At 34.6% G+C, this 25,122-nt stretch overlaps 4 protein-coding genes across 7 annotated transcripts; 3 read left to right on the top strand and 1 right to left on the bottom strand.

The window, feature by feature from the left end:
- The first annotated feature begins 5,006 nt into the window (after window positions 1-5,006).
- Window positions 5,007-13,289, top strand: LOC114294904 (uncharacterized). The gene is made up of 7 exons (XM_028239102.2): window positions 5,007-6,448; window positions 7,643-7,841; window positions 8,399-8,466; window positions 9,111-10,716; window positions 10,955-11,118; window positions 12,107-12,293; window positions 12,379-13,289. The coding sequence occupies exons 2-7, from the start codon at window positions 7,691-7,693 to the stop codon at window positions 12,972-12,974; spliced, it is 2,772 nt and encodes a 923-aa protein (XP_028094903.2). The 5' UTR covers window positions 5,007-6,448; window positions 7,643-7,690; the 3' UTR covers window positions 12,975-13,289.
- A 1,518-nt stretch (window positions 13,290-14,807) lies between these two features.
- Window positions 14,808-19,669, bottom strand: LOC114294905 (uncharacterized). 4 transcript variants are annotated; one of them, XM_082869757.1, is made up of 5 exons: window positions 19,480-19,667; window positions 16,413-16,478; window positions 16,215-16,303; window positions 15,392-15,471; window positions 14,808-15,314 (listed from the first exon to the last, which is right to left on the bottom strand). In XM_082869757.1, the coding sequence occupies exons 3-5, from the start codon at window positions 16,284-16,286 to the stop codon at window positions 15,047-15,049; spliced, it is 420 nt and encodes a 139-aa protein (XP_082725883.1). In that variant the 5' UTR covers window positions 16,287-16,303; window positions 16,413-16,478; window positions 19,480-19,667; the 3' UTR covers window positions 14,808-15,046. The 4 variants fall into 4 exon arrangements, with proteins under 4 accessions (XP_082725883.1, XP_028094905.1, XP_082725882.1 ...); XM_028239104.2 differs by having other exon boundaries at window positions 16,413-16,475; window positions 19,480-19,653; XM_082869756.1 differs by having other exon boundaries at window positions 16,413-16,475; window positions 19,476-19,647.
- Window positions 19,670-21,246: 1,577 nt separating this feature from the next.
- Window positions 21,247-23,563, top strand: LOC114314178 (PKS-NRPS hybrid synthetase cheA-like). Its single transcript, XM_028260642.2, has 2 exons — window positions 21,247-22,296; window positions 22,376-23,563. Exons 1-2 carry the CDS (start codon window positions 21,338-21,340, stop codon window positions 22,782-22,784), a joined length of 1,368 nt encoding a protein of 455 aa, XP_028116443.2. The 5' UTR covers window positions 21,247-21,337; the 3' UTR covers window positions 22,785-23,563.
- On the top strand, window positions 22,854-23,856 carry LOC114266537 (uncharacterized). Its single transcript, XM_082872075.1, has 3 exons — window positions 22,854-23,003; window positions 23,097-23,594; window positions 23,680-23,856. The coding sequence occupies exons 1-3, from the start codon at window positions 22,854-22,856 to the stop codon at window positions 23,854-23,856; spliced, it is 825 nt and encodes a 274-aa protein (XP_082728201.1).
- The last annotated feature ends 1,266 nt before the right edge of the window (window positions 23,857-25,122 follow it).

Below are 25,122 nucleotides of genomic sequence, written 5' to 3'. Positions count from 1 at the left end.
ATGTACTATCCAACATGTTTGGAAAGAAGGGAATCGTTGCATTGATGCATTGGCAAAGTGTGGAGCTGAATAATCTGAAAATATAATGGTCGTGAATGAATCACCAATTAAAATTAAAATTTTGCTTGTTGCAGATATAATAGAATTAGCTAGGAAATGGGGCTTAGTCCCTTCTTGTTTTGTTTCCAATGTAAACCCCCCCCCCAAAAAAAAAAAAAAAAAAAAAAAAAAAAAAAATCACTAATATGGTTAGAATTGTTTTTGAGTTCTTAGCCCTTTTTTTTTTCTTTCTTGTACGGGAAAGAAAAGGCATACTTTGCTCCTTGTAAAGTAAAATTTTGAACCATGCACCCTATAATTTTATATACTACAATTTTCACTCTTAATTTTTTTAAATTATTGAACAATATAGTCAAAACTCAAGGTGCAAAGTATAACTTCTACACAATTGTTGGGTGCAAAATATTAAAATTTTATTTTATAGGGTATAAAGAGCAAACTAAAAGTTTTTCTATACAAGGGACAAAGGGTAATTTTTGTAAAATTATAGGAAGTAAGATGCCATTAACCCTAAAATAGTGATTTAGATGGAGTTTTATGTGTTGGAACTTCTAGATCTACCCATCTTCTTTTTGTTCTTCAATTGTCAAATCTTTCAATTATAATTTTACAATTTAGTCCTTCTCTCTCTCGTACAACCATCCATAGAAGGAAAGGGGTTGGATAACAGTGGCAGGTAAAAGTGGAGAATGGGTTGGCATAATCAAAGGAGAAGGCTCGTGGTGATGGATCAAAAAAATTAAATTAGAAAAGATATTTATTGGTTATAATTTTAATTTTTTTTCTCACAATCAATAATAAGAAGGTAATAAATAATTTTTGAATTAATATTAAGGGGTTGTTTGGGGTGTCTTAAATAAGTGTATTTTTTGTCTTTTTAAACTAAAAAATTGAGGAAAAAATATGGATGTTTGGGTTAACTTTTTGACTTTTTATGAAAAAATGTGTATTAAAAAATTCTATAAATTAGTATGTAGGGAAAAATTAGAATTGGGAATTGTGCATCCGTAATTTTTGACTTTTAGTGAATAGTGATAACTTTTTGACTTTTTGAGTAATTTTTTGAATTTAAGAATTTTTTTCAACTTGCCAAACTTGGCCTAAATAATTACAAAAGTATTTCACATAAAATTTTACAATTAATTTCGAGTAAAATCAAAAAAAAAGTATTGCGTGTAACTAGTGTATCATGGACAATATTAAAAAAGTCATATATTTAAGTTTTAAAATAAATTATACAATAGTAAGATATATCAAATTTTTACAAAATTTGAGTAGAAATTTCATATAATAGTGATATCACATCATTATTGACATATGATATCACCAACCAATAGTAAAGCAACATATGAAGGGTGAACTCTACATGCAAATATAACTAACACTCTAGTAATTTTTACATATGTATAGTGAAATTAATTATATTTGCATATTAATAATGATGAATATTACCTTTATATTGAGATTTTTTCACGAAATTTTCATACATAAAAGGGCAAATTACACAAATAGTCCCTATAGTTTGAGGTTCGTGTCACTTTGGTCCCTGACTTTTCAATTGTGATGCATTTGATCTTAAATTTTGAATCTTGTTTCAAATAAGGACAATTAAAGATATCATTATTTAATTTCAAGGGCAAAATAGTCAATTTAATAAAATATAAACTAATTTGACAAAAATAAATGTCAAAAAAATATTTTTAATTTTTTAAAAATTATTTTTATCCACTAATGATAAAATTATATAAAATTGATAAAAATTACATAATTAATTTTTTAAAATTAATTTTACATGATCATCATTCAAACACATAATAAAAATTAATTTAGTAAAAAAAATAAATAAATGTCTACAAAATTTATCAATTTTACATAATTTTATTTTTAGTGGGTAGAAATAATTTTTAAAAATTCAAAAATATTTGTTTGACATTTATTTTTGTCTAACTAGTTTATATTTTATCAAATTGACAATTTTACCCTTGAAAAATCTAATGAAATCTTCAATTATCCTTATTTGGAACAAGATTTAAAATTCATGGTCAAATGTGTCACATTTAAAAAGTCATGGACCAAAGTGACACAAGTCCCAAACTATAGCGACTATTAGTGTAATTCACCCTACATGAAAATATAATTTGTTATAGTCACTTCATTTTCAATAAAACAATCACTATTATTTTCATAAATTTAAAAATGTCTTTTTGACATTTTATTCTAAATATTATTTTTATTTAAAATTTTATATATATATACATATATATATATATATATATATAAAATAAAAAAAACCAGGAGGACACGTAACCTCCGGCCAGCATGTGGCTCTGCCACTGGTGATGGAGGTGATTGGTTGAGGATCAAGATTTTTGAGAATGAAGATAAAATTTTTTTTTATCTCAAAATAATAGTTTGTTTTGAGAAATTAAATTTTTTTTTAATAGTATAGTTATTACACTTTAAAAATAATAATTTTTCAAAATTATCTTTTAATAGTATCTTTTTTTTAGAATATCAATTGTCATAATTGTACTTTTTTTGTTATTAATTAATTTAAAAGAATGGTAAAACATAAAATTCATATTATTTTAGTCATTGATTTTTGAAAATGGATTAATATTTTATGACAATAAAAAATGAAATAAATGACTAATATTTGGGACAGAGAGAGTATTTTTTTTTTAGCGAATTACACTAACAGTCCCTATAATTTGAGATTTGTGTTACTTTAGTTCCTGACTTTTCAGTTATAATACATTTGATCTTGAATTTTAAATCTCGTTCCAAATAAAGACAATTGAAAATATTGTTACTCCATTTGAAGGGCAAAGTCGTCATACAACTTATTTTGTGTTGGTTAACTTATATTGTTTGAAATATAATGGCTTTGTTTTTAATGAATAATGTTGGAACATATTTGGTTATAAAGTTTTATTTGGTTTGATTTTCAAAATCTATTTTAAGAAACTAAAAATAAATTGGTGAAAAAAAATTAAAAACACGTCATTTTTATATAATATTATTTTTTTGGAGGGTAGAAATAATTTATTAAAATAATTTTTTTTGATATTTATTTTTGTTAAATTAGTTTTAGTTTTTTAAAAGTCAAACATGGCAACAACTTTGATATCATTATTAAACTAATCCATTAAATCAAAAAATTCAAAACTAAAAATATTTCATATATTAAGCATATCGATTATACATTAAAAGCCTAATAACCATCCATTACACAATAACCATCCAATACACGATAACCATAAAAAAATATCTGTTAACAACAAATATAATCATATATTACATGATAACCATCTAAAAATATCAATTAAAACAACCACCTATTGCATGATTATCATTCAAACACATACTAAAAATTAATTTGGTAAAAAAAATAAAAAAATAAAAATGTAAAAGATTTATCATTTTTATATAATTTTATTTTTGGAGAGTAGAAATAAATTTTAAAAATTTTAAAATATTTTTTTGGCATTTATTTTTATCAAACTAGATTATATTTTATTAAATTAACGACTTTGCCCTTGAAATAGAGGAACAATGTCTTCAATTGTCTTTATTTAGACAATATTCAAAATTTATGATTAAATGTATCACAATTAAAAGGTCAGAGATTAAAATAACACAAATCCTAAATTATAGGGACCGTTAGTGTAATGCATTATTTTTTTTTATATATAAATATGCATATAGAGACGAAGAAAAAAAAAAGATTGAATTTGTAGCTACATGTACTTAGAAAAATATGCACATTTAAAAAAAATTAGTGCGCGAAAATAGAAGATCCTTTCTTTATGAGTTAATACACATCATTTGTGCCGTTTAAATATCAATTTTTGAACAAAATATAAATGTTTTGATATCAACTATTGAACAAAAATTTTTATTCGAACAATTAATTTTTATTCAGAAGTTGATATTCAAACATTTTGTTTTTGTTCAAAAGTTTATATTTGAACGGCACAAATAATATGTACTAAAATAAAATATGGTGTGCGAATATAATTTTCATTCAAGGGATACTATTTACCCCTTACCTTTTTACTTTGACCTCTATTTTTTTAAACCCCCACCCAACAAAATGAATTCCCTCATTTTCTCTTTGAACCCCAACCTTAATACAAACTCTATCCCAAACCCAAACCCAAACCCAAACCCAAACCTTAACCCAAACCTTAACCCCATCTCACAAACTCCGGCAACCACCGTCGATAGCCAATCCACCGCCTCTCGCCAACTCCTTCTTTCCTCTTCTTCTTTTTCTCTCTTCTTCTTATTTTCTCACTTCTACCACCTCCAATGACCCCCTTCCTCCAACAATGACCTCCTCAGTCGCCCTTTTTCTTCTTTCAGTTGCCCTCGCATATCTCTCTCTCATTTCTTCTCTCTCGTGCGTCACATGTTCCATCGCAACCTAGCCACGTCATAATCTCTACTAGTCCATTGCCTCTCGCCGTCGTGAACTAGATCTAGAAAGATGAGAGGGACAAAGAGGAAAGAGAAAGAGATAGAGATAAAAATAGGGTTCAATCTTCTCCACCAAACTCGTGATCTCTCTCTCTTCGTCTTTTTCTTTTTCTTCGCAACTCTCCTTCTCTCTCACAATCTCTACTGGCGATGGTGAATTGAGAGAGGGGGCGCGAGATCTAGGGTTAGTGTTTCGGTGGTAATGATAGTGGTAGCGGGCTGTGATAGTAGCGGTACGATGATAAAAGAAGAGAGTGCTACCGAAGGTGATAGAATTAGGGTTAAGATTTGAAAAATTAAAGTTAGAGATGAGAGTAGAAATGAAATTTTATCTTTAGACAAATTTAGAAATTAAAAAAAAAATGAAAGAATGAAAATCCAAAGAAATAAAGTAGAGATAAATAACAGCCCTATTTCCATTCCTTTATGCCTCTATAAATGTCATATTTACAGCTCTATCCTTCCTTTCCCTTTTGTCTTCCACTTCCACCCTCATAAAAGGTTTATCTGCCACTCTCTCTCTCTCTCTCGCTCTCACGCTGTTTGTCTCATGTGTAATTATCAATGCCGATACAATACGTTTTCTCTTGAAATAATCATCTAGAGGAGAGAGAGAGAGAGAGAGGTGGTGTGTACTGATGATGGTTGAACGTGGAACCGTAGGAGGGAAAATAGAAAACCCCCAAACTTTTTTTCTTCAATGGAAAATTCTGTTGACGGACCCACCAATTCTTCTCTTCACACCATCAGTAGGCATAAGCATGACCATCCCAAAGCTCTCTCACAATTCCACTTTCCAACCTTTCCTTTTCGTCATCTTCTTCATCACTCACGTCTCTCCTCTCTCCTCTGTTCCTCCACTTTCCTGTCTTTAATGGCTGCCCCATAACCTAACCCCTCTGTCATTGTATATGCGTGGGTCGGTGTTTCAGCCTTCTGGGTCTCTCTCTTTTTGGTCGGTGAAGATTGCCCACAAAGCCCTTCAAAAAAATATCAGATTATTTCCTTTGGGTGTGTGATGGTTTTGGGTATTTCAGGTTCTGTAAAGCTTTTATTTCCTTAGATACCCACTGAGAAAATATTTTCTATTTTGACATTTTTTCTTTTTTTTTTCTTTCTTTTTTTCTCCTGGGTTTGTGATGATATGCTTGGAGTGTTCAGAATTTTGATTTGGGTATTTCACAAAGCTTGAGTTTGTTGGGTCTTTAAGTTCTCACTTGGTGTTTCAACCATTTGGGTCTGTTTCGTTTTTGCTCGTTGAAAACACCCAGAAAGCAAATTGGAGATCAGTGTTTCAGAACAATCGGGGCATCATCACTGTGTATTTGGTGATTCCAGGCTTGGATTGTAATTAATAGATGGTTTGAGGTTGAAGATTTGACATTTGAAGGAAATTTCTTGAGTAAGTAATGGTCAAAAAGTGTAGGTGAAATTGATGTATGTAGCGTGGAGAAAGTAAGGTTTTGGGTTGATTCAATGTTTTTGGGATGTGAGTTTAACAGCCTGTAAAGCAAGTTTGGATGACTTCTAAGATTTTGATCAAAATTTCAACTATAAGTTTGATTGTTGATTTAATTTGGTAAATTGAGGTTTGATTGGTGAATAACTGAACTATGAACCAATCATAATCTTGGAAGTGTAGAGTGAACATACTTGGTTTTAATTGATCTTTTGGTCAAAGCGAAGATCAGACTACCATACATGTAATTTGCTGTTTTTGGGGAGAATTTAAGGCACTTGTTAAAGCTTGTGGATGAAAAGTTAGAAAAGAAAGCTTTAATCCCTTGCCAACCCAAGAAAACTTTGGTTCACTGAGCTTGACTCTGTTGGAAAGATTGAGGATTTGAAATTGGAATTTATTCCATCTTCTCAGTGGCCTATCAATTTCAAGGGTTCTGATTTTCAGGTAATTTCTTCTGCCTTTGTTTCCTATTTTGCAAATTTTATCGGTCTCTCAATCATTTCACACAGAAAAACAAATTAATTGTATAATTCTGAATTTCCTTGGCATATTCTCTGCTTAGCATTTAAATTGTAAATGTGAATAACCATCATTGTGACATTGCTGATCCAGAAAATTTGTGCCGCAATTGTGTTAATAGAAGTGCCTCTGTTAGAAACTTAGTTTATATGTATGATGAATACGATCACTTGGTTCAAGGAACAAGCACACTATTTTTAAGGCATAATTGGTGTCCCCTCAAAATGATAATAAAGATGTAGAAGTCATTGGTGTATGATTTATTCGTGCTTCTAAATTGTTCAATAATGCTCTATTTTCTTGTTTTGAAAATCCCAATGTGGCAAGATTCTTTGATCCTTTTTTTTTAATTTGAATTTTCAATATTTTTACATTTAGATTTTAATATGTTATTTTGTAGATAACTGGCATCAGAAATTTGTATTAGCTCTCTTTGCAATCTCAATGAACAACATAGACTGCCTGTTTTTATTTTTGGCTTCCAAGAGTAGAGGATTATTGCTCTATTTGATTTAGTTTTCGGAATCTATTTTCTAACAAAATTTTTTAAAAACCACAAACTAATTTGGTAGAAAATTATGAAAAAGACTCATCATTTTCATATGTTTTTTTCTTTTTCCGGGTGGAAATAATTTGTGAAAATTCAAAAATGTCTTTTTGGTGTTTATTTTTATCGAACTAGTTTCAATTTTTTTGAAAAACAAATTTTATGACAAAACCAAACAGGAAACTCCTTGCTGAGGGCTTGTGCACCCTTGGGGATTAGTCGGGCTTTGATCTGGACACCCGGGTGCCTATCAAAAATAAAAAACCAAACCAAACAGGGTGTATGTCTTAGTTCTATAAAAACTTCTACTTGCATCCACATTGTTAAATCTCAAAAAATTCTTTTTATGTTGGGGAATAGAGTATATATGGTTCTAATTTGTTATATTGTCAGAAGTGAATTGGAATTTCATGTGCTATATGGCTGTAAAATTTCATATATTTGATTTTTAAGTTGTTCCATGGAAATGAAAATTTCCTTTTTAGTGGTTTTTTTTTGTTTGTTTGTTTGTTGTTGTTGTTGTTTTGTATATCTGTGTTTATCATTTATGAGGTCTCTCATGGCTGTATCAGCAAGGAAATCTGGATGAACAGAATGCGCTGAGTCAAAATTTGGTCATTATGGCAAAGAGATCACAACGACGTCATGTGCGATATGAAAAAGATCAAGCAGGCTGTATATGGGGTTTCATTAGTATGTTTGACTTTCGCAATGGTCGATCAACTCGTAAGCTGCTTTCAGATAGGAGGCATCCAAGCAGACCAGTTGTTGGTAAGAAATTTATATATACATATAAGTGTGTGTGTGTATATATCAAGCAAGACAATATTAATCTTTTAATGTTTATGGAATTTTTTAATAATCTGATTCTAGAAAATTACCTGCACTTAACTAGGAACAATGTCTTTGGGGAATGCTTCTGTGTCAGATTATGTATTCTTATTCAACAGAACTTTCTGTTCCTTCATTTTTTCTCTTCTTCTTCTTCTTCTACTTTTCTTTTCTTTTCTTTTTTTTTTTTGACTTGCAATTGTTTTCTTTCTGAATTTTGACTCATGGAGGTCTAGGAGTATGTTTGTTGGTTGTTACGTATATACAAAATTCTTTCATTTCCCACAAATAAAACTGTCAAAGAAGTAGCTTCTATTTTTTTTTTGGAACCATAATTCATAATTTAAAACACGCTTTTAGGTGAAAAAATGTCTGTTTTCTTAAAATGTTGGCACCAAAAGCATATGTAGGAATGATACACGACACACAAATTTTTGTATTTTGCAAATGGTTATCTCCATGTCTAATTATTGATTTTTCTTTTCCCTTTCCCACAGGTGCTGGATACTCTAGGTCTAAGCTGCACATGCTGTCAAACTCCAACATTAATGCTCAAGAAATTTATGTACGTATTGACAACTTATATTCATATTGTAATGCAAACCTTACTTGGAAATCAGAATGATAGTATGTGGGATAGGGAGGGGTACGAGGGGATGATTTGCAACATCGGTCAACTTAGGCTTTCATGACATTTTGTTGAGCAAAAAAATTAGAAGGAAAATTTTATATGACATCTATGAGGCCAGGGATGCTTTATGGGACGGAATGTTGGGAGCCAAGAAAAATCTCTTTATGAAATGAATGAGTGTAATTGAGATGAGAATGCTTAGATGGATGTATGGTAAGATTAGGAAAAGTAGAATTAAAAAAATGACTATATTCATGAAATGGGAGTAACACCAATTGAAGATATGTTGAGAGAAAACAAAACAGACTAAGATGGTTTGGTTAGGTACAACGAAAATCTAAGGAAGAATGATATGATCACCATAAATGCAAATGTTACAGGGAGGGAAAACTGAAACTGACATGGGATGTGGTAGTAAAAAATTATTTGAATTTATTTAATTTAACCGAGTATATAGCCATAGAGTAGAATAGCGAAAAAGGATTCATTCAATCGATCCCACTTGTTTGGGACATAAGGCTTATTTTGGTTTGGTATTATGGCTTTTGTGGAATTGATTAGCTTTGAAATTGTTTCAGGATGGTGAAGAAAGAGCCACTATGATAGCTGATGCTGCTAAGACAAGTGTAAAGGAACTTATGGAAGAAGAGATGTTCACCGAACAAGACCCGAAGAGGCCAGTGAGTAGTGCGGACACAGAAGCCAAAGAATCTGATTCAGAACGTCCTCTACGTGTGAAAAAGAACCGAAAGCGAACAAGCAAAACCAGCAAGAGTTCTGGTGACATACATTGCGAGTTTGATGCTGCTGAAAACCTGGGACCAGAAAACTCTAGTCATCGAGTTTCAGAGGAAAAATCTTCGAAAAATCTTGATCTGGAAGTAGTAGTGAACGAGCTCTGCCAGAAAATCCGTCAGAAAAGTACTAGCCATGCAAAGCATGACTCAAACATTGATCCTGTCATGCAGTCTGAGCAGACTTATTCTGTGTTTGGCGAAAAATTAAAAGAGGCAATTAAGGCGTTTTTAGATCAGAGGAGTACAGATGGGAAGCATCCAACAGAAGATGGTAAAATTGATCAATCAAAAGAATTTATGGATGCACTTCAGACATCAAGATCGAACAAAGAATTGATTTTGGAACTCCTAAAGGGTCCGAACTCACTGCTCATGAAGCACATTGAAGACTTGGAGGGTGCTCGGTTAGAGAAAGACCGAACTTCCAATTCATTGGCACTAAATAACTCAAAACCGCATGTATCTGTTGTTCGTAAGCAGCACAATTTCTTCAGGAGACGGAGCAAGTCTCAGGAAAAAATCTCATTAATGGGAAATGAAAATTGTCAAACTTCGAATAGAATTGTCATTTTAAAGCCTGGACGGGCGGGCGTGAAAATTTCCGAAACTGAAAGAAAGCTTAGCCCATCATTGCAATCTGATTACGGGTTTGGAACTAAAGTGCAGACCGAGAAAATTGCTTCCCAGTTTTCTTTTACTGAAATTAAAAGAAAGTTAAAGAATGCTATGGGAAAGGAGCGGCATAGAGTCCCTTCGGATGATATTATGTATAGATTTCCTAATGAGCGTCAATACTCAGGAAATACTGACAAAGTTGGATGGAATTCTCCAAACAGAAACCATTTCTATAATGAAAGATTTGCCAGACCTAACATTGGTATCAAGAACAAAGACAAGAGTTATAAGTCAAAAGACACTGAAAAAGGGATGGGAAATGGAACTGTTGAATATGCCGAGCAAAGGGTATCGAACATCTATGTCGAGGCAAAGAAACATCTCTCGGAAATGCTGAACGATGGAGATGAAATTGAGGATTTTTCAAGCAGGCAATTACCAAAAACATTGGGAAGGATTCTTTCTCTTCCTGAGTTCAACTTCTCTCCCATTTACAGCCCCGGGCACAGTTTTGTAACAGCACAGCAGAGATTTTGCTCTCACAACAATTTTCACGTGGTCAATGAGGACACGCTGCGGCTTCAAGAAAATCGTGGCATTCATCCAAGTCCTTCAAGGCAAAACTTAAATAGTCAATCGTGCATTAGTGCCCATCCTGAAGAAAAAGTACAACCTTGTAACTCAAATTCAGATGATGCTGTGGATGAGCTTGATAATGCTAACATAGTGGAAGGAACCTTGTGTTCTATGAGACCTGAGAATAGTTCTGAAGGTATTGTTTTCTCCATTCTTCGACTTGCGTCGATGAGTATTCTATTAAGGATTTGTTAACGTGTGCCCTTAAGGCACATGTTAACAAGTTCAAAAAGATTGTACATTTTGCTATGCAACAAGGAATGTACAATCTTTTTAAGCTCTCTTAGCATGTGCTCTAAGGGCAAGCATTAACAAGACCTGTCTATTAAATCTTGCGTTGAATACTGATTTATCGGTTCATAAAAATGGTTCAGGTGATGTGACGATTGTACAAACAGCTGATGTATTAGTCCAGGAAGAGAGCAAAGTCTTGGACATTTCAGATGAACAATGTAGCCCTTCAGTTGTTGGAGATGACCAAAACGGTGATCTTGCTGAAGTTTGTGACGAAGAGGAATCTGCCCAATGCTTGAAATTGGTAAAGTCTTATCGCTCATTGGTGTTTCTGTGGTGCAAACAGTATTATGGTTTTGAATTTTTCATTTTCAAAGCTTTCAAATGCCTTTTAGTACGAAACAAGTTATGCTTACATTCATAAATATAGTTTGCTATCCATTAAAGCTGAATGGTGTGCTTTTGCAAGTCTTCTGTTTCCCTACCTTTCACCAAGGAGTTTCCATGAGAAAACACAACTCGTATCAAAGCATTTCAGAAGAGCAGTCTCTTAGATTAAAAAGCATTGGATCTATTGTGGAAAATGTTTAGAACCACGATTATGCATCACTATTATGATTTATTGTGTTTTAAAGGGCCATCATTTGTCGCCAAGGCCATAATCTGGTCTGTCAGGCTCTTACCTGGGCCAAGCCCATATCTCAGGCAGGCCAGGCTTGCCTATCTGGGCCAAGCCATTGGACGGGACTTGGATCTAAGATTTTAGTCCCCGTATCAGCCTGGCCCACCAAAAAAGCTCATCAGACTTAGCCCGAAGGTGGGCCTAGGCACCAGTTTCATGAGCTGAGCCGGGTGAGGTCAATGCCGACCCTAGTTGTGTTTTATTGGCCGTGTTTGGTTTGCTTTTGAGAAATAAATTTTGGAAAAAAAATTTCAAAATTTTGTTTGGTTAAGTGATTTTGGAAAAAAAAAAAAAAAAAATCAAAATCACTTTCTCTCTTCTACACATCAATCAATCACTTTTTCTCTCTCCTCTCTCTTTATTAATCGCTTTTTCTCGCACACACATCTATTCAATTACAGCAAAATATCAAATCATCTCAAACTCTCATACTCCAAAACTATTTTCAAAATATACAACCAAACAAACCAAAACATATTCTAAACTCTCCCCAAAATCTTTTTTGAAAATTTATCTCCCAAAACCAAACCAAACACACCCATTGTTTCTGTCCCCTCATGTTTTTAACACGCTCTTATTGCAATTTTCTTCTTTTGATATTTTTTGTCAGGACTCATTTGAACAGGAGCAATTAACGTCTTCTCCATTAACATCCCCACAAAGCTCTTCAATCACCGTGCAAGTTGGAGATTCAGATGGTGCTAATGAAAAAACAGAGCGGCCCAGTCCTGTATCTGTGCTTGAGCCAATATTCACGGAAGATGACATCAGCCCCGCAGGCACCAAATCTCAACCCGGTATAAAACCATGTACATCCAATATTTATTTCATGTATATGTCACATTGTTATTGTGTTCTGAGTTGAGCCCCAAAAATGTGCAGTTGAACCTCCGATTCAACCACTCCAGATCCATTTCGAAGAACAGCTCTCTTCTGCTACAAATCAAGAAATTTGTGTAAGCGTTTGTTTGGATGATGAGGAATCAGCATTTGAATACGTTGAAGCGATACTTCTGGCATCTGACTTGAATTGGGAAGAATTTCTCTTGAGATGGCTTTCTTCGGATGAAATTCTTGACGCGTCATTGTTTGATGAAGTAGAGTTGTTTTCAAACCGTCCTTGGTATGACCAAAAGCTCCTCTTTGATTGTACCAATGAAGTTCTCAAGGAGGTTTGTGAGAGGTATTTTGGTTACTCCCCGTGGGTATCATTTGTAAAACATAACATTCGGCCAATCCCAAGAGGGAAAGATCTCATTCATGAGGTATGGGAAGGAGTTGAATGGGATCTTCTTCCGGAAGCTTCTCCTCGGACGTTAGACCAAATTGTTCAAAAAGACATGGCAAAAATCGGAACGTGGATGGACCTCCAATTCGATGTTGAGAGTGTTGGTGTCGACATTGGAGAAGCCGTTTTTGAAGAATTGGTGGAAGACGCTATATCGAGCTTCGTAAATGAAGGTTCACAAATTGATTGATGAAAATGAATAACATCGATTTTGTGAAATGAGAGGCAACTTCATTTCGTTCTTCGCAAGAGGTGCACCCACCTTGAGTTGACACAGGAGGGAGGTAAGTGGATTGTGTTTTGACATCTCACCAGGTTAGGTTAGGCCTCATCTCGCGCTCACTGAGAGCTTTCTATAGAGAATTTGATACGACTTTATCTACTGAAATCATATGGATGTGTTAAAATTTTCTAAAGTTCATCCAAAACTAGCTCAGGAACTCTCCTGGAAAAAGCTGTGAAACAAACAATCCTTATTATATATATAGTGTTGATCATTGTATAATTTGTAGAGTTTGGTGTGTGGATTGTGTGTTGTACTTGACCTGTTTGTTTGAGAAATTTCTTTGTTTTGTTGTTTGATACCATTCATTTATGTTTTTGTTATCTTTGTTTGATTTTATATGGTTCTTTGTCTATGCAGTTAGACATTTGTGGGTAATTTGAGTGGGTGATTACTAGTCAGTTTTTGTTGAAAAAACAAATTACAGAATGGTGTCTTACAGGTACTTGTATGCATTTGAATTGATTTTTACTTCATTGCTCTTTTTTCTTTTCTTTTCTTTTCTTTTCCCTCCATAAATCGAAGATCCGAACGCTAGCTGGATTATGGGTTTGAGTAGAAATTTAGAAAGAGAAAGAAAAGGTGGGTGAAATGTAAGTGAGATGTAACTATTTTTCATTCATATTCCACTTATCTTTTTCTTTTCTTTTTCCTTTTTTTTTTTTTTTTCCCTTCTAAATTCTTACCCAAATTCATATCCATGATCCAAAATGAAATTACTACTTCCCTGTTTGGAAACCACATGTCAAACTTCCAGCTAGTCTATGACTTTGGAGGCATAGTATTGACAATGAGTACCATTTCATTGATTAGGAAAGGGATAGAAAGCAAGGGCTATCCATTGGTCATACTTCTAACCATTATCATATATTGTTTGTTTTTAGAGAAAAAAATAATGAAAAGATTTTTTGAAAAAATCATTATTTTTATTCCAACAGGACTACAAACACATTAGACAAATCCAACTCTACATATCAAATGGTTGAAAAAACAAAACAAAACAAAAATACAACCAAACAAGATAATTATCTTGATGCTCTCATAGTTTTTCGCAAGCATCTGAAAAGACGTTGCATACTGGATTTAGAATGCAAAGACATTTCCTTGACAGAAGATGGATGAGAAGAAAAAATCTATGCTAAAGCATACCGTCATTAAATCACATGAAAATTTTGAGACACGAAAATCTCAAAACAATTCAACCATTTTAAGTGTTTTAAGGCTGCTCGCCGTACCAAAATACCAAAAAAATTAAGCAACAAATATATGGTGGTCAATGATATGTTCTCTATTCTAAAACATACTGTCATTAGATCACATGAAATTTTTTTTCTAATACAAGAATCTCAAAACATAATTTAACAGTGTAAGTGTTTTGAGGTGGGAGAGTAGAAGATTACATTCCAAACATAACTTCTGTAATAAATACTTGAGCAAATTACATATACCCCTCGAGGTTTGGTTAAATTACAAATACCCCTGAGGTTTGAGAAATTACAAATTCCCCCCCTAAATGCTATATTTGCATAACAAATTAGGAGGTAATTTGTTATGAAATTTAAACCTCAGGAGGCAAATTGTTATGAAAATACAAACCTTAGGGGGCGGGATGTAATTTCTGAAACCTCAAGGGATATCTGTAATTTAGCCAAACCTCAAAGGAGGTATATGTAATTTGCCCTAAATACTTTAATGAAAAGGGTTTGAGAACACACTTTAACAGATGAAAAGGCACAACCATAAGTAACATGTCTAGAGCTCATAAAGCTCTCAAACAGTGCTATTAATTAAAGCAAAAAGATAACATTGCTATTTTGTGCATTCCCTATAACTAACGTTTAATGACATAAAGATCTATGGTATTTTGGAGCGCATAGTTATTGAAAGTTACAGCCCAATTCTCAAAATATGGAGGAGGAGCTGAGAGACCTGTTAAGATTTTAATTAAAAGGATAATCACAGAATAAGAGATCAGACTTCTAAGATTGCTTCTTCTGCTTCTTCTTTGTTTGTAAAGATGAGGCCAAGGGCACTACTCTCTTCTTGGCAAATAGGTTTGTTCTGCTCTCTAAATTCTCCTCGTCATCATCATCTTCTTCTTCTTTACTATCATGTTTAAATTCCTCTCTACTTTTGGCGGCTTTTCTTTTTCCAACATCTAATTTAGCATGCAATTTCCTTTCAACAGGATCATTTAAAGGCCCAACAACCTTGGATTGCCGTGGAACTGTTGCACCTAATCCGAGCCTGTACAGATGTATGAACAAATTAAACAAAATTGCTTTGATTTGCACAATTATAACCATGTAAACAAGCATACAGACCTAGCAGGTCGAGCCTCTAATTGTACTTCTGTTGATTTGTCTTCCGTGGATTTAGTCATATTATTAACCCATTTTTCAGCCTGCATATAAGCATTATATAAAGTTTATCAGCACAAGCAATGGAAGATGATGGCAAAACAATCACAGTATCTACCAAACCTCAAAAATAACTCAGATCAAACTAATTGTCACACAATTATGAAGAATTAGGAGCAAAATAATAAAGTGCATGAAGAAGGAACCGATGATGAAGCCAATTTATCTTCATATGAAGAAGAAAGTCTAAACTTCAGGGATCCAATTATAAATAAATCAATCAAAATAACAAGCAAACATTTAAACTGGAGTTTTTTCCCCAAACCCATGTTTTTTGCAGACATATTTGCCAAACCCAAATCATCATAAACATATTTACAAAATGCAAGTTGTTTTGTGAAGTCGTGAGTTAAAAACCCAACTTGAAGTCCGAAGTTGTGTTTTCAAAACACGACCTCAATTAATTTATCATAAAACTCATCAGAGTTTAGTTTTTAAATGCTTAAAGTTGTATGCAGTCATGTATAAAACAACTTGGGTTTGGTAAATAAGTTCAGAACCACTAAACTTTTAAAAAAACTAGGACTTAAAAAATAACTCATTTAAAATAGTCTTCACCTAAATATTTCCATGCTGTAGTAGAAAGTGTATCGTCTCATCTTAGACAATATGTAAAGTAATGAGACATGTTTCAACCTTCCAAGGTAATGCTGCACACACAGGTGCATGCACAAGAAGCAATAGAAATAATTTGATTCTGAAGGTGTAAACCAAAAACGGTAGTTACCAATTTCAGTGCCTTGTCTAACTTCACTAGTTGAGGGCGAGAGTTCTTTTTGGCCAACTCCTCCATGCTCATGTCAACTTCTTTGCCAGCTTAAACATTAACAAAACATATAATCAAACCAAGAGAAACAAAAATCATAAAGCAAAACAACTTGAAAATAAATAAATAAATAAGTGTTTCATTATATAACAGCGTTACCTCTATCAAACAGGTTATATCTGTTTTCTATATCTCAAAACAGGTTTGCACAAGATGATGCCACTGCTTTGTTCAAGAATATAAGAACATTAACTTGCATATGCAAACATACATGTATAAAGGAAACAAATTCAACGAACACAAAACAAAAAGCACCTGAGCATTGGTAAGGGCATCTCTAGCCCCTACCATTTACCGATATAAAATTCAAATATGAGTAAAAAAACTTCCTAAACCATTGCCACTCCTTTACTCAAACAAAAATGTTTACTCAAAATTTTGAGGGCTCTTTTGTGGCTTTTAAAAAATCTACCACTCTGTCATTTTTATTATTATTTTCTTTTTGATAAATAAATAAATTTTATAAAACAAAGAGCATCAAAGAGATGCAAAAGAATACAAAGAACTAGCCAATCACATCATCTAAAAGGTCTAAAAAAAGCAATCAAATCTGGATCCGCCTTCCCAGATGCGCAACCACACAAAACTCGAAGAAACCTATTCTCTAACCATGACAAAGACGGAGCCACCCCTAGGAAAATGTGATGATTCCACTCCAACCAAAGCAGCCATATTAAACACAAAGGAGCCAACATGTCCAAGCCTTTCGACGCCTCTTCCCACCCTGCCCCCCTCCCCAACTCCAAAGAACCTCTACCACCCCTTTCTCCTAAACCTACACCACACCAAAGGTAGAAAAAAATCAGCGTCCACAACCGACAAGCCACCGAACATTGAATTAACAAATGATCCACCAATTTCACATCCACACAACACATACAACACTAATTTACCAGAATCCTATAACAAGTCGTTGTCTGCACAAAAAAAAAGCCACCTTAGAAGGAACACCTGCAACCCAAACCCGTCACCAAGGAAACTCCCCTTCCATATCATCACACAGAACTCGATAAAAAGATGATACCGAGAAAACACCTTTAGAACCCACCTCCACCTCCACCCCCGCACCTAAAACCAAAACATCCCCTCCCCCTCCCCCTCCCCCTCCCCCTCCTCCTACATGCACCCCATAAAGAAAGGTCATTAAGTCCAATAATTGGCCCACCTCCAATCATGAACTTGCCAGTAGAGAAGCTTTTACTCAAATTTATGCTTTAATATGAGTTTGTCCATCATAGTGCTTCATTCATTCCTATATTACCCTTCGTAACTCCCAACACAAATTTTATAGCATCTCTTTTTACAAGCACACCCATGAGTATACATGATTGAGTAAAGTTTGGAGATGGCTTACGCATCTCCAATCCTTACCCTTTACTCGTACCAAATTTAAATTTGAGGAAAAATCTTCGAAATCTCTCCACTCCATTACTCAAACTCATAGCAAAATGAGTTTTACTCTAACAAAGGGCGAATTTATTTTTACCCTAATTCCGACAAGCTATTTGTGGTCATAACAACTTCTAAATTTACAATTGTACAACTTAACAAACTTCTACTCAAATTTGAGTTTGGCTATTTGAGTACTCTATATCAAATGAAATTTTTACTCAAATCTAAGAAAAAATATTAGTTACCATTTTAGAACATCTTCAATCGTTCCCCAATTCTGTCATCAAATTAATTGGATGAATAGAGGGCTAAAAATCCAATCATTTCATCAAAACTTATATCAAATCAAGGGAGAGGAATTTCCAAAAGATGAACCAAATCCATCGCCAAATTTTCAACATTCATAATTTTACTCAAATTTGATGAAATTGCAAAAAAGTTGGGATTTAAAATGATTTTCTTTTATCAAAAATGGTTAAACAAGTTTTTATAATAAGTGAAATCATCGTTTTTATAATAAGTTTGGAATTTTTCAAAAAGATTATCTAAAAAAAATAAAAATTACGACAAAAAAACCTCACGGTTTGACCCTTGCAACAAAATAAACCTTGAATTTTTTATTTTGTTAATTTAAACTCTAATATTTTAATTTGTTTTCAATCTAAACCACATGCCTATTTTCATTGAGTAAAACCAATGGAAAAAAATGATATTTTGGACATTTTACATACACCTACCCTTTTATTGTAACGAAAATAAAAGAATAGTTTAGACTGAAAATAAATCAAAATATTAGGGTTTAAATTGACAAAATTAAAAATCAACATATATTTTGTTACAATCAAACTAGGGGTTTTGTTTTTAATTTCCCCTAAAAATAAAAATAAAAAGAGTAAGGATTCGATCAATTTTTTAACCAAATTTTCAATCAAATTTGATAAATAAATAAATAATTAACGATTGGAGATCGTCTTGGAACCTATAAACACAACCCCCCCCCCCCCCCAAAAAAAAAAAAAGAAAAAAAAAAACAAAGAACAAAAAAACCCTAATTCATAATGCAACTTCCTCAGGATTGATAATTGAACTGTTGCCTTGCAAATCTTAGAATTGATTCAAAAGAATATACAAACACAGATAATCATATACATGTTTAAATGGGTTCAAAACAATGGGGGTTTTTCTTTTTCTTTTTTCTAGTTATTTGAGATAGATGGGTGTGCCTCACTGTGTTTGCATTTAAAAGAATGTTCAAAAACCCTAACTGGATTAAGCGCCACTGGTACAACTCCAACTGAAAATTATGCCATAGATATCAAACACACCTCAAGAATCAAGAACCAAACAAAGAATTGAATCTCCTGAACAAATTAATTATGTTTCTAAATTCGGGAGGACAAGTCTACATGTCTCTCGGAAGGCTTTGAAAAACTAGGGTTTTGGATGTAGCAACACCAGAAATTGATCAAATTACTCTGAACCCAATAACATATATTCAATAATCGAACCATTCATCAACCCAGTTCACTCAATAAAGAATGCAATACAAAATCAAAGAACACTAAAAACAAAACCAAAAACAAAAATAAAAAATACAAAGAAGATGCCTAACCAGTATGAATCAATAGAAGACGAACTGAATTGAATGAAACTTGAAAAAAAATTTGCTGAACCCAAGCAACAGTACAATGTGCATACATACACACCCAAATCATCAAATATATGATCAGAAATTTGAAGCATCAATAGATTTTACAAGTGGAATCAAACATACCTCAAGAATCGATAACCAAACAAACAATTGAACCACTTGAAGTTGGGAATCCGAACTGCTCGAACTGAGAGTTTTTCCAGCAGAAGTCGAAACTAGGGTTTTGGAAGAATAAATAAAAAGTGGCGCAACTGAAGTGGAAACCGTGTTCGCAATTGTACACCACCACCTCTCCCTCTAGAGTCAAGAGCCTCTCCTCGCAAGCTTGTGCTTGCGTCCGTCCTTGCAGGCCTTCGGGTCTACTTTTAGGTCCAATTTTGATAATCCGAACCGTTTATATTTTATGATTTATTCAGTATATCATACCTGTAAAAAATCAAGTTGATCGGATATCAGAAAGTATGTGTTTGAAAAATTGAACTAAACACTATTTTTTGAAGAATTTAATAAACAGTTTTCCGAACATATGCTTTCTGATATCCGATCAACTTGATTTTTTACAGGTATGATATACTGAATAAATCATAAAATATGAACGGTTCGGATTATCAAAATTGGGCCTAAAAGTAGACCCGAAGGCCTGCAAGGACGGACGCAAGCACGGAAGCTGCAAGGAGAGGATCCTCACTCCTCCCTCTAACCTTCGGAGTACATGCGACGCATCTCAAACTAGAGACATCCTTGGGAACGTATATCGAGGTCTGGATAGCGACGCCAGCTGGTCGTGGAAGGTTCGGATGGCGGCAAAGGTATCTGGGGAATAGGGAATCGGCAGAGGAAGAGAGAGGGTTAGGGTTTGGAGAGGAAGAGATACAGAAATAAGGAGAGAGAGAGAGAGAGTGTGTATTGTGATAATCCCCTCAATACACACATTTAATGATATTTTATTTTATTACAATTTTATTTTTAAGTGAAATTACCATTTTAGACACCATTGTCAATTGAAAAGTGCACATCTTCACATTGTTGCATCGTGTGTGTAAGACCAATGGTTTGGCATGCTTCTTTGAAAATGGCTTTGGCATTTTTGTAGGGTTTTAATTTTTTACAAAGGGCTATGGCATTTCTGTAGGGAAAATATCATTGTGATGGAGGATTTGTCTTCTGAAAATCAGCAAATAAGTATTCATGTGAAGCAGAGCGAAGGAAATGTGAGTTTAATTTTTTTTTTTTTTCGCAGCGTCGTTCGGATAACCAGAGCCGAATTTTGTTATTTTGTTCGGAAATGTACTACCGAAATAATTATGTATTTCCGGAAGTCTATGTCCGAAAAAAGTGATAAATTTCGGAACTTGTTGTCCGAAAAATTTATTCAAATTCGGAAGTTGTTATCCGAACAAAGTTAACTTGTATAACATTCAACTTCCGAAATTTGAAAAAAAATTCGGACAACTACTTCCGAATGAAGTAAATTTTTTTTTTTCCATTTTATATTCCAAATTTGCAAACTGCATACCAAATTTACAGTTTCAAATTGCAAATTAATCTTTATAATGCCATTAAAAATTTGTAATGTTATACAAAACATGCAGGAATATGTGTCAACTCAAGGAAGTCAGGTTTGCGCGGATTTTGTGTTAGATTACACCACTCATTTCACAACTGAACAGGTTCAGTCTACGAAATTATAACGATTATGTTTTGAATTGCTCACCAAATGTAAATGTTTGATAATATTTATTTAACTTTGTAGGTATTCGAAAGTAAGGATGAATTGCTCAACTGGGTACGTGAAGTTGGAAAGAGAAATGGTTTGGTCATTGTAATCAAAACATCAGACTATGGTGGAGGGAAAAAAAGACCCAGGATGTATCTTGCTTATGAGAGGAGTGGCCAATATAGAGCAACAAAGAAGTTAAAACATGATGGCAACAATACATCAAGAATAACCGGTACGAAGAAGTGTGGTTGTCCTTTTGATATGAGGGCTCACAGGTTTACCACATATGATGAATGGACATTGACTGTAGTATGCGGATTGCATAATCATCCACCTGCGGAGCACCTCGAGGGACATTCATATGCGGGGAGGCTATCAAAGGATGAGAAAGCATTGTTAATGGATATGTCAAAGAGCATGGTTCGGCCAAAAGAAATCCTAGTAACCTTGAAACAGCGAGATGCCCTCAATGTAAGCACACTTAAAACCATTTACAATGTACGCCATCGAAACAGGGTGGTACAGAGAGCTGGAAGATCACAGATGCAACACTTATTGGGTGAATTGGCCAAGTATAATTACATTGAGCGCCATCGGTCTGAAGAGTCCACGATGACTGTGACAGACTTGTTTTGGGCACATCCTACTAGTTTGGACTTATTTCGGTCTTTCCCATGTATATTAATTATGGATTGCACATATAAAACCAATAGATATCGGCTACCTCTTCTTGAAATTGTGGGAGTGACATCAACTGAAATGACATTCTCTGTAGCTTTTGCATACTTACAGTATGAGAGGGTCGATAACTATGCGTGGGTGTTAGCCACATTACGTGATGTCATGGACGGGTTTGTTGTGCCAACAGTTATTGTTACTGACAGAGAGCTAGCCTTGATGAATGCCATACAAAAGATATTCCCGAGTGCCAGACATTTATTATGTCGTTGGCATATCAGTAAGAATGTGTTGACCAAATGCAAGAAAATGTTTGAGACACAGCAAAAATGGGAGAAGTTCAACCATGAGTGGAACTCTGTAGTGTATTCATCTTCTGAAATTCAATACGAGGAGCGTCTTAAATCATTACTTAAGGAATTCAGTAGTTATCCTGATGTAGTCAAATATGTCATGGATACTTGGTTGGTTCCTTACAAGGACAAATTTGTGGCGGCATGGACAGACACGTGTATGCATTGTGGCAATGTTACAACGAACCGGTAAGATTACTTTTGTTCAATATGTTATTAATAACTGCCATGTACTTGATTTTAACTTGACTTACATTGAATTGAACAGGGCTGAGAGTGCACATGCAAAACTTAAAAGACAATTGGGTTCATGTCAAGTCTCATTTCAGGCATCATTTGAGAAAATACACAGTCTGCTTGAGTTGCAACACACTGATATCAAGGCTTCATTTGAGAAAAGTCTAACTGTTGTGCAACATCAATTTAAATCTTCGCAATTCAGGGAGCTACGGGAGAATGTGTCTATCTCTGCATTGGAGTATTTGCTTGTCGAGAGTAAAAGAGCCAATTCCATTGGTATTGATGTTGAAGCTTGTGAATGCGTCCTTCGCCACACTCATGGTTTACCTTGTGCCCATGAGATTGCTGACTACATCAGACAAGATCGTCCTATACTACTTGCTACCATACACTCACAGTGGAGGCAACTTCATATCTCCATATGCAAGAAAGAATAGGAAACAGAGGTGACTTGTCATGCAGAAGTAGAGTTGTTTGTCAACAAGTTTAATGAAAGTGATAGAACCATGCGATTGGAGCTTTTGAAAAAGTTGAAAGAGATTGTATATTCGAAAAGCACTTTTCTTGTTGAGCCGGAGGTGAAGCCCAAAACACGTCCTCGGGATCATAAGAAGATCAATGTTTCTACCCGTCGTGACCCGTGTGCATTTGAGTTAGTGCAATCTGGACATGATTCCTTCTCACCTAGGGACACTCAAATCATTACATTAGCTTCTACTCTGCAAACCAAGAAGAAGTGACCTGTTAAGGGAAAGGAGAAGGTGAACCCGAAAGGGAAGGCATACATTACTAGAACAGTAAAACCTGGTGCATATGTTGATGCTTTTCCTACTGGGTTAAAACCATACATTAAGTTTGTCAAGGATGTAGCTGCAGATGGGAATTGTGGTTTCAGGGCTATAGCTGCTTCAATTGGTTATACAGAAGATGATTGGGCTCAGGTTAGGCGTGACCTATTGGGTGAGCTGCACACACACAAAGAGGAATACATTATACTTTATGGGTCCTACGAAAGGTTTGAAGAATTGACAAGCATATTGTCATACTTTGAAGACAGTCCTGGATACTCACATTGGATGACTATGCCAGACATGGGGCATCTTGTTGCATCGTGCTACAATCTTGTGTTATACCACTTGTCTTTACAGCAATGTCTCACCTTTTTACCTCTTAGAACCGTGCCAGTACCTCAACTTGATAGACATGAGATTGCCATTGGATTTGTCAACGGAAATCATTTCGTGCAGGTATAACAGAAACTTATCAATTGCGTTTATGCATGTACAAGAAGTTATGAGGTATGACCACTAAGTCAATTGATATTTGGTGCAGGTTTTGTTGCAGCCAGGCCATCCAGTTCCTCCTATTGCCACTAATTGGAGAAAATACCGTCACCCTTGCGCTGTGGACTGGGATGATGCATATGTGCGTCGCATTCAACATTTCAAGGACATTATTCATGATAATGTAGCTACTCGAGAGACTTTTGATGTTGTTGATGTCGCATGACACATGTATGCATTTGACAATGTTACAATTATGGAAGAAATTAATGGATGTGTTTTTTATGTTGATGTGTTATGTTTTGCAATGTGGATTGAATGTTATCGACCATTGTTACCATTCCATTGTAATAAGAAAATATCATTTACAAAATCAACGACCATTGTTACCATTCCATCCTAATAATAAAATGTCATTACAATGTCATTACAATACCATTGTTGCCATTCCATTCTAATAAGAAAATATTAACCACTGTTACCATTACAACAATGTCATCTTACAAAAAACACCAAACAATATTCATCAACTAACAAAATAACATGTAACAACATAACATGTCACGAATCAGCTGTATGCCTACGCCTAGGCCTACGACTGTATGTCAATGTCGAAGATGGAAAGCGACCTCCAGCAAAACTAGGTCCAGCAGAACTAGGTCCAGCTTCGTCAATGTGTTAACCTTCAAGAACATGTGTCATACTCTCGATAGCCTGGTAAAGTCGATAAGGATGGCGAATCCCCTCCTGATAACCAGCATCAATAATAGGATGTGAAATCTGCAGTGCATGTGCAATACGCTGCATTTGAAAAGAATATCACATTTTAGGGAACATATCAGGAAAAAAAAAGTAAGTTACATATGCATCAGAGAGGATCATAGATTACATCCGCATGTTCACTGAAATCCTGATGGTCATAGACACGCGGTTCATCAGTGTGCTCGACATATAGGTGCGTGATATTCTTATACCAATCCATGTAACCCGGTACACATTGCCAAGGCTGACGAACTGGTGTGCTCCTCCGTTGCGCAGACAACACGTGGTTATCCCAAGCCTCCCACATCCTATCCAAGTATCTGTACATGACGGTATATCGTGCAGATATGTTGCCTCGTGCACCACGACTGGGAGCTAGCGGTGTATCTGGGATGGTTTGAACCCTACCAAACTGCCTCAAAACTCTATCTGGATGATAGGGTTCGACAACGTCTAAGCACTTTAAGCATCCATGGTAGAACGTAACCGGGTTACATGGATGCCGGTCTCTGCAGCTGTGGTATGGATCCCAAATAACCTGTAAACGTAAAAGTGTTTTTGCATTAAAGTACATAAAGGGTAAGATAAATGGAAGTCTTAAAATTATCGCAGGATGAGTAAACTTACATCAGTAGCTACTAAACTGTCAAGCTCGGCTCGAAAAGATTTCAAATGGTCAATGGAGGAACCCGCCTCTCTCCTAGATGCCCAATGGTACACGTGTGGCATG

This window comes from Camellia sinensis, chromosome 5 (assembly GCF_055761805.1).
Source record: "Camellia sinensis isolate YWXY chromosome 5, ASM5576180v1, whole genome shotgun sequence".
Taxonomy (NCBI): Eukaryota; Viridiplantae; Streptophyta; class Magnoliopsida; order Ericales; family Theaceae; genus Camellia; species Camellia sinensis.
Note: the sequence above shows the minus strand (reverse complement) of the source record. Positions and strands in the feature narration are given on the sequence as shown.